General features: G+C 48.9%; 4 protein-coding genes across 4 annotated transcripts; all 4 read right to left on the bottom strand.

Moving 5' to 3' along the window:
* Positions 1 to 436: 436 nt before the first annotated feature.
* Positions 437 to 2,007, bottom strand: FPRO_01817 (uncharacterized protein; the record flags this gene model as incomplete). The annotated part of the gene is made up of 5 exons (XM_031227262.1): positions 437 to 1,056; positions 1,257 to 1,484; positions 1,590 to 1,652; positions 1,792 to 1,845; positions 1,905 to 2,007. The coding sequence occupies 5 exons, from the start codon at positions 2,005 to 2,007 to the stop codon at positions 437 to 439; spliced, it is 1,068 nt and encodes a 355-aa protein (XP_031074656.1).
* A 5,139-nt stretch (positions 2,008 to 7,146) lies between these two features.
* On the bottom strand, positions 7,147 to 9,653 carry FPRO_01818 (uncharacterized protein; the record flags this gene model as incomplete). Its single annotated transcript, XM_031227250.1, has 4 exons — positions 7,147 to 7,608; positions 7,659 to 7,906; positions 7,969 to 8,136; positions 8,216 to 9,653. The coding sequence occupies 4 exons, from the start codon at positions 9,651 to 9,653 to the stop codon at positions 7,147 to 7,149; spliced, it is 2,316 nt and encodes a 771-aa protein (XP_031074655.1).
* A 511-nt stretch (positions 9,654 to 10,164) lies between these two features.
* On the bottom strand, positions 10,165 to 10,843 carry FPRO_01819 (uncharacterized protein; the record flags this gene model as incomplete). Its single annotated transcript, XM_031227239.1, has 2 exons — positions 10,165 to 10,363; positions 10,560 to 10,843. 2 exons carry the CDS (start codon positions 10,841 to 10,843, stop codon positions 10,165 to 10,167), a joined length of 483 nt encoding a protein of 160 aa, XP_031074654.1.
* Positions 10,844 to 12,401: 1,558 nt separating this feature from the next.
* FPRO_01820 (uncharacterized protein) lies at positions 12,402 to 14,209 on the bottom strand (the record flags this gene model as incomplete). Its single annotated transcript, XM_031227228.1, has 7 exons — positions 12,402 to 13,279; positions 13,334 to 13,477; positions 13,526 to 13,681; positions 13,740 to 13,799; positions 13,847 to 13,891; positions 13,947 to 14,087; positions 14,146 to 14,209. The coding sequence occupies 7 exons, from the start codon at positions 14,207 to 14,209 to the stop codon at positions 12,402 to 12,404; spliced, it is 1,488 nt and encodes a 495-aa protein (XP_031074653.1).
* Between the last annotated feature and the right edge of the window lie 537 nt (positions 14,210 to 14,746).

Raw genomic sequence — 14,746 nt, 5'->3', positions numbered from 1 at the left:
TTCGTCAAGGCCAAAGACTCCGAAACATCTCAATTCCGAGACTGAGACTGCACCTGCCCGTTTCTTCATACCCGACACCGATTTTCCTGTCCTCAAAGTATAAACGAGACGATATAGCGACGCCCCAGTAATGTTCGAATGCAACTCCCAGTTCACCAATTCGTAACCTCCTGCCGGAAAAAAACATGAAAACAATGTCAACTCCCTAGTCGATGCCGTCCCTTCAACACCTGTGACCTTGATTGTATCACTCGGCTCTCGCCAGATCCGAGTGCCCTGTAGTGTTCGCGCCGTCTTCAACTCGAGACATGAGTTGCCAAAGACCGTACTCGCCAAAGATACCGACCGCAATGCCCGTTTACCTCTGCGCCGTCCCAAATGTAACTTTAAATCCTGCGCCTTGTTGCGACTCCTAATCCTTGGTGAGCGGACCTTTCTAACCCCAGACACTGGCAGGAGCACCGAGACCGGACGACTGACCCCAAACACCATTGCCACGTCCCCAGCCACCAGGAGAGGCAAGAGGAGTGGTAGATCGCTTCGATGAAGCTGAAGTTGTGGGTGTACCAGAAGGACGAGTTCCAATGGGAGCCACAGAGGCGCCAGCCTGGTTGGGCTTGGAACCAGGATTCAGATCCCGAGAGGGAGAGCCGCCGGTTGGGCTGGATGTACTTGTACGGCTTTGGTTACCCACAGCGTTGTCAAAGACTTTGTTTGTGGGTCCAGCAGTCTGTGGGCTGACTGTGCTGTGAGGTCGCGAGTTGGGCTCAGTGGGAGGACCATGGGCATCACCACCAGAGACGGGAGTGCCAGTCTCGCCAGTAGGGGGAGCACGGCCTACGCTATCATAGGCAAGAGGAGAGTGTCCACGGATGCTTGAGGGTCCGCTAGGGACAGGGGCGCCTGTGCGGACATTACCAGTCTCATCCACGTATCCTGCCTTGTCCGCAAAAGGACCCTCGCCATAGAGGGCACTTCGTTGACGGGCAATCAACTCTCGCGTCTCCTCCTCGGACATGTGCTTGTTGGGCGGCAGAGGCACTTCGGAAAGGACGGCTACGTAGAAAAGCTGTTAGCCCATGCTCAACAAACTCGACGATATTACATAGATGCTGCTCAAAATTGGGAGGGAAGAAACACGAGCGGCGTCTGGGCCAACGATATTTTCGGTCGCCCATGACCACATTATTTTTCTCTATATGCCATCTTGTTTCTTTGTCATAGTTGAATGTGCTACACAGTAGAGGGAGGCCTACTTCGCTGATATTGCTGCTCTGTGTGCAGGTTTCGAAGCTCTCGCTCCCGCTGAGCTGCCATCCGTCTCTTAGCCTGCATGACCTGCTCTGCCTCGTTGGAGCCTCGTGAAGGTTGATGACGCTGGTTTGCGTAGAAGTTTTGCAGATTGGGTCCCTGACCACGGGCGTCATCAAAGTTGTTTACCGAGTGCGGGCGGGGGCCGGGGGTGTGATGGGAACCACGGGAGTCTGCATGATCTTGTCAGTATGCTTATTGGGACACTCAACCAGACCAGTTCATCCGTTCATGTCGGAACCTTTGGCAGGCTTAGTAGCGCAGGATAGAAAACTCACGGCGACCACCCATTCCATAGCCCTTGCCAGACTTTTGCAAGTTCTCATATGCTCGATCGACCTCTAGAATTGGGTCAGTTTTGTTCATTGGAAAAGTCAAGTCTTGTTCGGGTTTCGAAAATGCCAGCCAAGTCGTGCCATCAGCACTGACTTCAAGGACAATTGAACTCGACAAAATCTCTAGGCGTGCTTCATCACATACCATCGAATTGATACGAGAAGGCGTAGTCATCCTGGGGCTGGGGGCCGCTGGCGCCTGTATAAATCAATGCGTTAATTACAATTCTATATCGGTCGATCGTGAATCTGGCGTACCTGCGCGGACCGGAGTAGTCGAACCCTGGTGCTCCCAGTTATTCTGCTGGGTGCTGGGAGTAGGAGACGACCACTGGGCCTGAGGGTTGTCGTAGTAGGACATGTTGCAATGTTCTTGGGGTTGAGTGGGAAAAACCGGGACGTAGACGATTCGACTCGGGCTCTTTCAAATCTCGGATGAGGGTCTATTGGTAGAATGTGTGGTCAGTTTGGTGTTGTTGCAGAATGTTGACGACAGAATGCGACGGCGATGTGCAGCGCAATGCGAGAGCGGTGCCAGAAACAAGGGCAATACGAAAGGTGATGAGGAAATTTGCCGCTGTGGCCGACGTCAAGATGCGCACCATCGGCCAGCTAAGACATGGATCCATCAAAAAGCACCACCTAACGCTCCAGGGCCCCTCGTCGCAACACGTTGACAAATCGACCGTAATCCTGTGCGTCGAGGTCTCGACTCACCCAAGAGAGATAAGAATATGATTAAGCTTCGTCGGTGACCTTTTGCCGCTTCGTTGGGAAAGTGAGCGCAAGGCAAGGTTTACGTTTACTCGCCACGGGCCGTATTCTCGGGAATAAACCACGCGAGGGTCTCGGAGGGACGGAGAAAAAGTGCGAAGGATTAAAAAAATCGCAAGAAGTCGGTGACGAGACGGGGGACGAGTTTAACACGACGGACCGGAAGAACGCTTGTCGAGACCAAAGCCGCTGCAAGGCAAACGGAAAAAATCGAGGCGGAGGAAGAAATAGGAAGAGGTACCGTAAAGGTAAGAGGGAGAAAGGAAAGGGAAAAGGTGGTGGTGGTTTAAGATGATGAACGACTCGTCGATTTGGACAGGGCGTGACGGGATAGGTTGGGTTCGAATTGAATGGGGGGAGAAAAAAACCAGGGCCGAGCGAGCGGGAAAGGAGAAGGAGCAAGCCTAGCCTGGCTTCTCTCACCCATCAATCAATCAAATCAGGAAGTAGCGTCGTGCCGTGGGGAGTGGACAGTGGAAACTCACTGGACAGGAAGGAACAGGGCATTTCTTAGTGGGCACATGCCGGAGGGTGACTTTTGGGGGCTCGTAGTTGGCAGGTCCCAGTGCAGTTGAGGCCTGAGGTGCGGGTAAATTGAGTACATGAAGCAAAGTATCGGCTGTTTTACGGCATGCAAATCATGACGGTTCATTGTATGACAGCCTGGGCCAGGCTAAAGGCGGAGTACATGAACTGCTTGTACCTCGTTTGGCAGAACCAAAGGTACAGGCAATCACAGTGCAGTACCTTACTTGCCAGTACCTACCTACCTAAGAATACTCGATCCATGAGATTTTTTGCGATGTCGGGGTATAAACGAGACATGCATTCTGTGACCGGATCTGTTATTCCGATCAAAAGCAAAGCTGACATCTCTTCTCTCACTTTTATTCTGGTGTTTCCACTACCATTGCACTTCTTTGCCTGCTAACAAAGAAACAACAGTAGCAGTACTGGTCTTCAACATCCCCTGGCATAGAGGCTAGAGCTTGTCGCCCGTTGTCGGTTGAACGCCCAGGCGCCGGGCCCAATCCTCTTTTGATTCGATAACGGGGCTAATAACGGAGTGTGAAATGACGACGTGTGGGGGGTGCCATTTCTCGTTTCTTGGCCCTTTTGCCAGCAACGCAACTCCACGCTCCACGATGCCAGCAGATGATGTCCACGACGGGTGGGTTGCCAGTGCAGCTGAAGACAGAGAAGCACTGTGCTAATTCACTGATCCCGAAACATGAGGTTATCATCAACTTCAAACAGAGTACACCTCATTCAACGTCTCCCTCCCTCATTGATGGGCTTCTACCGGAATCTGCAACAACTCAATCCAATTGCACTATGGCCCTAGCGGGAAATCACTGGACCCCGAGATAACGAGACTGATCCAGCACCCTTCCCCAGGCAGGTTTATCCCGGCCTCTCACTAAACCTCGGCCGAAGCTCATCGCGCCATCCGCGGGCTTCCAGCGCTCCAGTGCTTCGCGATCTTCTGGGATGCACAGGGTCTTTGCCTACTCCATGCGTGTATCAAAAGCACACAGACATGACAAAACTCTCTCGTGAAGCACGGTTCAGGTACAACAGCACAAACTTGCATGGGAGATGAACCAAGACGGGTCGCTTAGGGATGCACCTCATCCTGTTAACTTGGCGCTCCAGGTATAACAGTGGGTTAACACTGGCAAAGGACGCAGATAAGTTTCGGATCGGCAATAACCAGTACAGATATATCCAAACATGAATCGCATTAACGCAATATCAACAATGGATGTTGCACCGCAACAGCTTGCCAAAGCCCACTTACAGTATCCTCTGCAATCAAAGCGCGTGTTTCCACATCTTGGCACGTTCTCCTTCCCCTTTCTTCAAAGTTAACATCAATCGGAGGTATTGTCTTTTACATCTACAAACGAGCAAGCCATCATCTTGATATTGTGGATACGCAAATTGCCTTTATTTGAGCGTGCCCCTTTTCCCGGGATTGCGGTCTTGACTTGACCAGTGTTGGGGGTTTTTAGCGGGGTGCTCTTAGACGCCGATTCATTTCATGGGTTCGAGCTGTGGATTACCGCCAGCCAAAGTCACCTGAATCACGCCTCCAACTCTTGAGACTTGACATCTGCAATTCGTAGCAGCAGTGTTTGAAGAACAGATTGTTTGGGTTGCAAACTTACGGTTTATGGGTTGCAGTCGTACCTGCGAGGATGCCCGATATGACATGGTTGTCGGCAACTTGACGTCGGCTGAACATTAAATAGCATGCATGGAGCTTGAGTAACCAACGGACGCGGACAGTTGCAGAAAGATATCACGCATATCTTTGGGATGGACCGCAATACCTGTGACAAGAAACATGGCGCTGCAGCATGTTTCAATTGCGTATGGATATCTTGCTGTAGCTTCAGCTTGCACCCGAAACATAAACGAGACTGGCCAGAACATTCGGAAAGTCTGAAAAAGTGAGCACTGTGTCGCAAGTTGGAATGGAGGATTGCTTTGCAAATTAATTGCGGCGTTCGGGCCGTTGTCGATTCTCGCGATTGGAAAGCTGTCAGCCAAAGACGGACCTCCACTCAGAATGCCCTCCACCACCCGGTCACGGCGCATGTCAACATGGTTCGATTCTGATGATACCCTTGCCGGTCGTTGGGCGTTGAACCTCTGACGCTCTTATTCCGCCTGGAAAATGGACCATGGAATTGTCCCTCTGTTTTCTTTCGTGTGCCATTATCATCGTGATACCACGAGATCGGCGCCCGTAGACATCCGGCACACCAGGCGGCACTTGGGTCCCGGTAATGGGCCCGAAATGTTCGGGGTGGTCCCCAAGATTCCATTGACGATGTTTAGGCTCTGTTATCTGAGACCTGGAGTGAGACATCCCCTGAGATGAGATCTCGAGCCGGCTATCTTAATTCTGGTTTGTGTTCCTTCTCCCTGCTGTCGGCTCTGACGCCCGTGCTTTAGCGAAGATGACCAGAAGATACTTCGTTAGGCATGTCAGCTTTACGATACGTCTGTTCTTCGTTCAGCTGCTGACGATATTCCAGTTAGCATTCTGGGCGACAGGGATCTAAATGGACAGCCCCAGATGGGTGGACAGACTTGGCCAAAAGGGTCCACCATCAAGGGAAGTCCACCTGTCATCACGAGCAGGTCGTCACAGTCTTCCAAAACATGCTTCAGATTGACTGGTCTGTCACTTAATAAGCCTTCCGGTTATGCAGCAGCAGGCAACGGCTGTTACATAGTGACGCACAACGCATGTAAGGTCAGTCCAACGCGAAAGTCTGCCTTATGACGACACCAGGCGTCGTTATGTAACCCACGGAGGTCGCTCTATTCGGCGACACCAATTCCATTTCCATCTCTACGCCACACGAGTCGCTTTTAGCCAGCCAATATGCGAGAACTATATGGGTCTGCCTGCTCGACTTTGGCAACTGACTATCGAACCTTTGTCATCTTCGGGTAAGCGTCCCAAAAGGTGAGCTTCCCCAGATTGCAGCCCCGCGGTTATTGGTTGATTTGACCGCATGTTGGACTCGTCAGCACCCATCATGCATTCTCGTCACCCGACGTTTCTGCGAATTGCAACTGTACTTACCATTCACGTTTCAATGTCATGAGTAATCTTTCAAGACTCATTCCCAATGTTCACAAACATCGCCAGTCAATGTTGGTTCATTCATCAGCAAATGTCATTTCCCGGAGAAAATACCTTGTTCTTCATGAGTTACCGTGCCGCAAGTATGCATGCATCGTGGACGTTGTCACTGATTAGTCGCCCATGCGTTTCAGGAGCCCCCAATCTTTAATCACCCAACAAAGCTATAAGTCGCGCGTTTTTCTGCGTCTGGTAAGGCCCATCAGTATTCAGTTAGACCAGCTCATCTATAGGACTGCTGTTCGAGAGATGCCAAAGCCGAAGTCAGATATTCACACATGCCAACTGGTTTAACAAGCTGTCCTATGATCTAGTCTTCCATCACTCTGTTGGCATATGCTATGAAGAAGACGTAGCTACTGGCAAAGGGCTTCTAGTCTTCTGTGCAAAATTTACTCCAAGAATCTGAAGGCTCCTATCTCTTCGTGGTCCTCAGCACAATACTCCGTGAGACCTGATGGCTCAAAAGTAGTTGTAATGGCCAAAGTCCCCTTGGTGAAAACATTGTATATCACACACCTTGCAGGTATGAAATGTCCTGGTCAACGCCAGACAGAAGATTCAGAATCCCTTGCCAGGAGACGTGCTGGACAACGTAGCATGAAACTACCTTTCTACCATGGCCTATTCTCCCCCTTCATACGATTTCGTGGTCTTCTCATGTCGTATCTTCTTCCTCAAATGCTCTTCAGTACATTTCGTAAGATTATTGAGCTATAATTGAGTGTTTCGAAAGCTACATGTCATGGAAGCAATTCCTCTGACGGGACGGAATATTGAAATTGCCTTCTTAGTAGGAAAGCCTAAAGAAATTTCGTATGCATAAAACAAGCTTATTTCTGTCCCGGGCATAGTCAAATTCACAGCGAGGTTTGAAGTTGAACGGCCTGTCACTTCTTAAGACTCGGCATTAAAGCATATGCATGATCACAGCTGCACGCTTGGACATGCGCTACCCAAGAGAAATCGACGAAACAGCAAATATCACAAGATAATCTTGTACTTCTAGTCTAGTATCCCAGCTCCAGTATCCATCCCATACCCCCAGATCAACTCCCCAGCTCAGAAAGCATGACCCATCATCATACTCATAAAATCCATCATCACCAACGAGATCAACTTCCGCAATGGCCCCCTCAGAACATTCAAATTACACTCATCCCCCTCCGCATATTGAATAAGCTCACTCAGCACCATATACGATTTGTCACAAATCGGGCAAAAGAATCCTCCCGGTCTAACACAGGGAGCTCCCCGGTCAGCCAAAGTCTGTCCGACGGCAAAGATATCTATCTCATTCACATCAGGGATACATCGGCCTCTTTCGACGTGCTTCATCATTGTGGATGCTTTTTCAAACTTGCGATCGCAAGTGATGCAGTCGATATTCTTGTTGGGGTTGGAATTACGAGCTGCTTTTTCTTTCTGCTTCTCGTGGTGTACTTGTGCGGGGACGGCGAACTCAAGCCAGTGGTCGAAATCTCTGAAGACGGTATCGACGACTTTGGATTTGGACTGGTGATTCTAAGGGGGCTGAGTCAACAGTGATAGCTATGGATAAAAGGGCGGCTTACCTCGAGAGTGGATCGGGTCGTGAAGTACGCATGACATGTTATGCAACGATTATGAGCCTCCACCTCATGATTCATGCGTTCCGTGCCAGTTTCGAAAGACTGTCCACAGCTGAAAAGGCACTCTCTTAAGAAATACTTCGCCTCGAAGAAGAAGGGGAATGCATTTGCATCAGGATAATCCTTGCAGACGGTGCGCTTGGGGCCATAGGATTCATCCTTTGCGATCTTGGCTTGGACATCAACAACAGCTGGGTGGCTGATACTGTGGACATGCCATTGATGTGCAACTAATGGCATCTGCGGGAAATACTCGTTTCAGTGCGTGCAGAGGGTTGGGGGGCCTCTATCATCATCCATATCAATATCGGAATCATCTTCGTCATCGTCATCTGAAAAACCAGGATAGTCAAAGTCCGGGTCATCCGAGTCGTATATATCGCCAGGTCGAATACCAGCCAGGAAGTCGAACTAGCGTCGTCTAAATCCCCTGTAGCCTAGGTATGAGAAAGAATCATCATCATCATAGTCTTCATAATCCTCGTCCTCATAATCATCACCATCACCGCCATCGTCACCAAACGGCGGGACTGCCATTCGCAGTATTTGTCTCATTATATCGTCCTCTGAGTATCTCGGCCTGTGCATCTCGGGATGACTATCTCGCTGATGCTGACGAAGTGCAGACGCAAGACGGAAGGTCTTGTTGCAAGGTCTGAATCTAAAAGTTGGGTTTTCAGGCACACCTTGCTTTGAGTTTGTGGGTTCGGTTTCGACGATGCCATGCTTGTTGAGTTTGTGATCCGCAAGTCCCTTCGCGTGGCGGAATGTCTTTTGGCAGGTCTGGCAATAGGGCTTATCCTCATCTTCATCCCTGTCAACATCTTCTGCCTTCTTGCCTCCAGCAGTCGCGTTTGCTCCTTGGCCCGAACTCTCTGCAACAGTGTCGTCTGCCACTGCATGCTTGATGAGTCCATGCTGCACTAGGGCTGATTTGAAACGAAAGTTCTTGTCGCAAAGCGTGCATTGATGCATGTTTGGGGCTTTCTTCTCTTCCGTCGCGGTCTCTTCGGCAGGCTCCTGCTCCTCACTCTCCTCATCCGAGCCATCTTGGCCATCTGACACTCTCATGCCAGAAGCAGCCATCGCCATGTTCTCCATAAACTTTCTCATCGCTTCGAGACGCTGTTCTGCTTGATGCTTCATAAGCGTATCCTCAGAAGAAAAGTTCTCATTGCAACATGGGCACTTGAACCTCTGAGAACCAGCAATATGTCGCTCCTTCAGTGTCTTATGCACTGGTTTTGAGGAGCCAGCTGCCTTGCCACCTTGTTCTGAACTCTTTGCTGGGCCCTTGCCTTTCTTATCTGAAGCATGTTTGCTCTTTAGATGCCTTCGGAGTGAATTTCGGCTGGTGAACAACTTGTCGCAAACATCGCACTTGATTGTCTTTTCTTCATCATCTGGAGCCTTATCCTCTTCCTTGGCAGGAGTCTCGACATCCGTTTTGATAGTGCGATGCTTGGTTCTCTTGTGCTGGTACAGCGCACCTCGATGGCTGAAAGACCTGTTGCAAATTGAACAAGTCGTCTTACTTTCCTGGCCTTTATCACCTTGGTTCGCATCTTCTTGTTTGGCAGAAGTAGATGCTTCATTCGCAGCAGAGCCTTCTGCCCTAGGCTCCGCAGCTTGAGCTTGTGTGACAGAAGTAGCTGGGGCTTCAGGCTTCGGAGGGCCATGCTTGCTCCGTTGATGCTGTGTCAACGAAGATTGACGCGTAAATGACTGCTTGCAAATCGCGCAATCAAAAGTACTGGCTGCTTCGCCATCTTGTCCTGTCTCAGACGCGTCTGCTTCTACTTTTTGGACAGGATGTTTGCTCTGCCGATGTCGCCTGGGTGAGCCTTTGTGGGGAAACGATTTGTTGCAGATATGGCAATTGACGGGCTTGGCTTCAGGCTTTGCAGCTGAAGCCTCTGCAGGATTATCGTCCGCCATTTTGGAAAGAATAATTGAAGAGGAGACGCGTACGTCGTGTTTTCCAGAATTTGGAGAAAGATACGGTGGACGACATCCTGAAATGGGGTTGCAGAAGCAAATAAATGGAAGCGGATCAAGAATAAAGCGTCCAAGTTGATTGGTCAACAGGCGCCACCATTTAACGTCTACCGTTTCAACAGAGCAACCGCTATAAAGAACGTCAAATGGAACCAAAGTGAAGCATTAAGAATTAATCTGAAACTGACGACAAGAAACTAAAGCACCTACCCTCTTCCCTCTTTCACCCCTGGTTTATACTCAAGTGAGATCCCTGATGACATCGCTCTCTGGCCTGGCCTGGGGCTATACAATACATAGAGATCCAAGATTTGCTCTGAAGCTGACGATAATGGTTTGGCTAGATACAATACCTATTAGATTGAAAATAAAACAGAAGAAAATAGAAGTTATTGCGTCTCACAACCATCGCAGTATCCTTAACGGTTCGAATTCAAAAGATTCTACCAGCTTAAAAGAGTTCACCCTCTATCATACGCCGCCTCACCTCAGACATAAAGGCCTTGATCGGGTCCTGGGTAATATTAGCACTGCACTTGTTCCCCTCGGCATGGCGAATCATGCTACTCAAAGAGTCGAAACGGGTTTCACAGCCGGGGCACTGGAACTTGTCATCAGAGTAGCATCTTGATACCACGCTCTGATCACTCCTGTCAATAGCCCATTTGATAGAGGGAGTGTCAATGTAAGAGTGACATTCGCGCATCTCCACGTGCTTCAACATCTGAGAAGAGATTCTAAACTTCTTCCAACAGGTTATGAAGGGGATTGTGGTTTTTTTTTGGGGGGGGGGTTTTTTTTTTTTTTTGGGAGGACCACGAGTTTATCTCCCTAAGGTCATCTAACATGTCGTCTTCGTCATAACTATCAAAGTTCTGGAAATCCGAGTACGAGAGCGATTCATCCGAGATGTTGTCCTGGTTGAACAATGCCCACCAGGAGTTCTCGCCTGTATTTTCAACAAGATCCGGGACAGATTCTTTGTCGCTCTCCTCGTCGTTCTCTTCATTGCCCTCCTCACAGCTCTCTTCATCGTTCTCCTGGTCGTTCTCTTCGTCACTCTCCTCATTACTCTCCTCGTCGCTACCCTTCAGCTTCCTCCTTATTGCTCTCACCATAGTCCTCTCCATCGCTTTGCTAATCGCTATCCTCATAGTCTTCCTCGTAGGCCTCCTCATCAGTCTGCCCATCTGTATCCCATGAATTAGGTGAAGAAAAACGATAGTTGGTTCTCACATGCCCTTCAAGCGCATCATAGGAGTAAAACGTCTTGGGGCAAAAGTCGCACTTGTATATAGTAACAGGCCCATCGTCCGACCAAAGGTTATGGCGTATTATATGCTGTTCAAGCAGATCGAAATGGTGAAAGCTCGAATTGCAGAAGTCGCACTTCTATCGTTGTGGAGAAGGTTCAGAGGCCTTTTCTTTCGGTCTCATGTTTTGTATCCCTGCAGGCTCTTTCGTTCTCTCTGTATGCCCGCTGCGGCGCTTGTGGACCTTAAGTGCATCTTTGGTGTGGAAAACCTTGATGCAATAAGTGCATGCGTGAATATGTGTCTTTGTGGTGATTTTGAAGTGCACGGTCATCGACGAAAGATTTTCTGCACCATTTGCAAGGAATCCTTCCCTCTTCTCGCTTCGGATCATGCTTTGCTTCCTTATGTCGATTAAGCCCAGATTGTCCGTTGAAGGTCTTGTCGCAAACAGGACAGCTGAAAACAGTCGGCGCAGAATCTTGATCTTGATCGTCCTGCTTCAGATCTTCTTGCTTGATGGGGGCATCGCTGTCCACAGCTGGATTCTGCGCCTTGGGGCTTGGCTTTACGTCTTCAGCGGGTTCATCAGAAGCATCCGGAACCTTGGAGGCATGCTTGCTGCTCTAATGCTTCTGCAGCCAATACTTTCTTTTGAAAGACCGATTACACATTGTGCATCCGAATCGCTTTGGCACTTCTTCGCCAGGCTCTGGTTCGGTGCCGTCTGTATCTGTCGAGGCATGTTTGGTTTGTTCACGATGTTGTCTGACCGAATTCATGTGGTCAAAGGACTTTCCACAGGTACTGCAAGTAGGTAATTTCGCTTCAGGCTGTTCAGCATTATCGTCGGACATTGCTTGAGGCTCTGAAATACTCGGTCTGTTTGGTGTTTAGAAAATCAAGAAATGAGATAACGATGCGCTTTTAAGGGCTTGGTGTCAAAAGCAATTAATGGAGTCGGATGAAGTTAAAAGCGTAACATGTGATTGGTCAATCGATACAGACACAAACTCTAATCCGTCTCAATAATAAATACGGAAGCTTCACGAATCATAGTGGAAGCCATCGGCATAAATGTACAAGTCACAATTATATCCACTGACAGGTCCAAGATCTCTGTCAGTCACAACTGTACGTATGAGTTTAGCATTACTTTTGCGGCTTACATTGAGATCATAACCCGTCAATGGTGGCGGGTCAACTTCAGGGTAGGTGGTCCGGTGCGTTATGACCGCCGACTACAGGCAAATAACTGATAGTTTTTGGCAAATTTCATGTCGTTGAATACTCGATATGGTCTCTGTTGACTTAGAGCTTCCCAGAACTTATATGGCAACGCGACAACTGGTCGAGCATATGTAGATCTTGAAGGATACTACGGTATATAGCAGAACCACTAACCAAACCAACTGGACTCGATAATAACAGAAGGTTACAACATCACGGCGAGACGTATCAAGCCACCACCCAAACGTCTTTGAACCCAGTTCTTGACCCTCACTCGTGTACCTTGGTTCAATTTTGAGTCCCATGTCTCTTCATTCTCTGCTGAGACTTCAGCATCAACCCCCTCTTGTCGTATACGGTTCAGGCCACAGCAATCTGGGTGACTAGCCGCCGCCGCAGGAAGTCCCAAGAGCCTCGCCTCCAGAAACCCAACCTTTGCCTCCTGAATAACATCCGAAGCAACAAATTCCTGCTCACCCGTCGCTCTTCTCTTCCAGAAAAACACTTGGTTCGGATCCATTGGTTGAACACCAAGATACCCTGGCACTGCATCGCCAAAGCCACATTCTTGTCTTCCACGAGCGCCAATATGTATTTGGGCATGAGTAGAAGCAGTTTCATGACGAGCTGATTCGTCAGTACTGGAATCGGTGCAATCAGCATCACAGTAGTTGAGAACCATTCCTGGGTTGCGATCCTTTCTACCCATGATGACTAGCCTGCCGACGCCAGCTCCTGGGATAGATCCGCTCGGGCAGCACCAGGCATGTTTCATCATGGCCTCGTGCGCGGTGTCGTGTGTACCCTGTCGGGACATTCTTCCAGGTTGCCCTTCAGACGTGTAGCTTGGGAAGCGTCTTTTGAGTTTGTCCTCGTCAAAAGAAACACCCAAGTGGGAAGATAGTTGTTGGACCATCCAAGCGAGAGGGGCATGAACAAGGCCTTCCTGCTGCCCAAGCTTGCCCATGTTACCATGATCGCCTAGAAAGAAAACCTGGTGGACGCTGTGTCCACACATGTAAGTTGGACTATAAGGACTTCTGGTTTCGTGTAGGGCCAGAGCATGGAAGGAATATTTCACGTCTGCATAAAGCATCAGTACTATTCGGTATTGAGTCAGATTATCCTAGAACTTACTGTTTGGAACATGGTCTATGACCTTGGCCTTATACTTGCTTCGGTGGAGATAGGACAGTGGCTTTGCAATACCAAACAGTGGGATACCAAGCGAACCAACTGTATCGAAACAGCAGAGTGCATCGATTTGAATGTCATCCCAGACTTCAACTCGTTAACAGCCATTGTCAAAGGAAAGAAGCTAATACTTACAGTCGTAATTGCGTCGTAGCTCCTCCTTGTTGGCCTTGGTAAGATACGGGTCTTTTTTGCAAGCGTCATACAAACGCTTGAAGAATTCCGTGTCCCCGTCTCGAACTAGGCCGAGGCATTCAATCATCATTGCTAGATATCGAGCCGCCCATGCGCCTATGCATCATTGTAAGTAATCCATTGATGCAGATCAAACAGAAAATTCCCGACTTACCTCGTGAATAGCCACAAAAGACAATCCTATCGCCCTCGTTATAGTCGTCGGCGATATTGCCTCTCTACTGTCAGTCTTTCTCACATGCAAATGGCGAGACCTCTTACGATAAGCAGTTATGACATTCCTTCGCGTGCCCCAACCACCAAGACCTGCGACAAATGAGTTCGGGCTTGGATAAGACAGGGGGTAAATGATGAAACGAACCTCCAAGAATCTTGTCTGTTAAGCCATCAGTCCCGACTCCGTTGACGCGAATCTTTCGAATGTGCTCGCTCTTGGAGATGAGATCGGGCAGGCTAGATACTACGGTCTCCTTCGAGTTTTTGACACTGCCATGCCATGTTCCTGTTCGATTTAGTCATTGATATGATTTTGGCAGTTTTAGTTGAGAGGATCTTCATACCATCAAACGCAACGAACAGAAGTTTTTGTTTTGGTTGCTCAGGAAGATGGGAGCGAATAGCCATTATAAGCGAACAGATAGAGTGTGATATGAACGAGAGTTTGACAGTTGCTATTATGAAACGAATGAAGTATCTTAAGCGAACGGCTAGCAGAATGATAGTTGAGTTGGCGTACTGATTACAATAGAAAACGACCCCAAGCAGGTTAAGTCCGGTTTAAATAAACCGAAAACAAATCAGGCTGTGGAAGAATTCTCCCTTTTCGCCACTCTTTGAGGATATCCTACAATTTCGAAGGCGGTGCAAGGCACAACGGGCTCCCTCTCCCCAAACTTAAGCCCGAAGGCCTTTTGAGCAATACACCAAGATAGTTGAATTGCACTTCTGCCTCTTTAGCCAGTAAGTATGACATCGGTGGGAAAGCCTCTTGGGGGCCGTTATCTAAATTGCGGGAGACATTTGGGGGCCATGTCCCTACTTGGAGATTGGCACATACTTAACTATATGTGTATGGTTGGTACAGGAGTGTCAGCTGAGATACAACTACTACCGATTTGAGGCTGTGAGGCTTCTGATGCAAAACTGCGAACGCCATATGTC

The sequence above is a fragment of the Fusarium proliferatum genome (assembly GCF_900067095.1).
Source record: "Fusarium proliferatum ET1 genome assembly, contig: FPRO_scaffold001, whole genome shotgun sequence".
NCBI lineage: Eukaryota > Fungi > Ascomycota > Sordariomycetes > Hypocreales > Nectriaceae > Fusarium > Fusarium proliferatum.
Note: the sequence above shows the minus strand (reverse complement) of the source record. Positions and strands in the feature narration are given on the sequence as shown.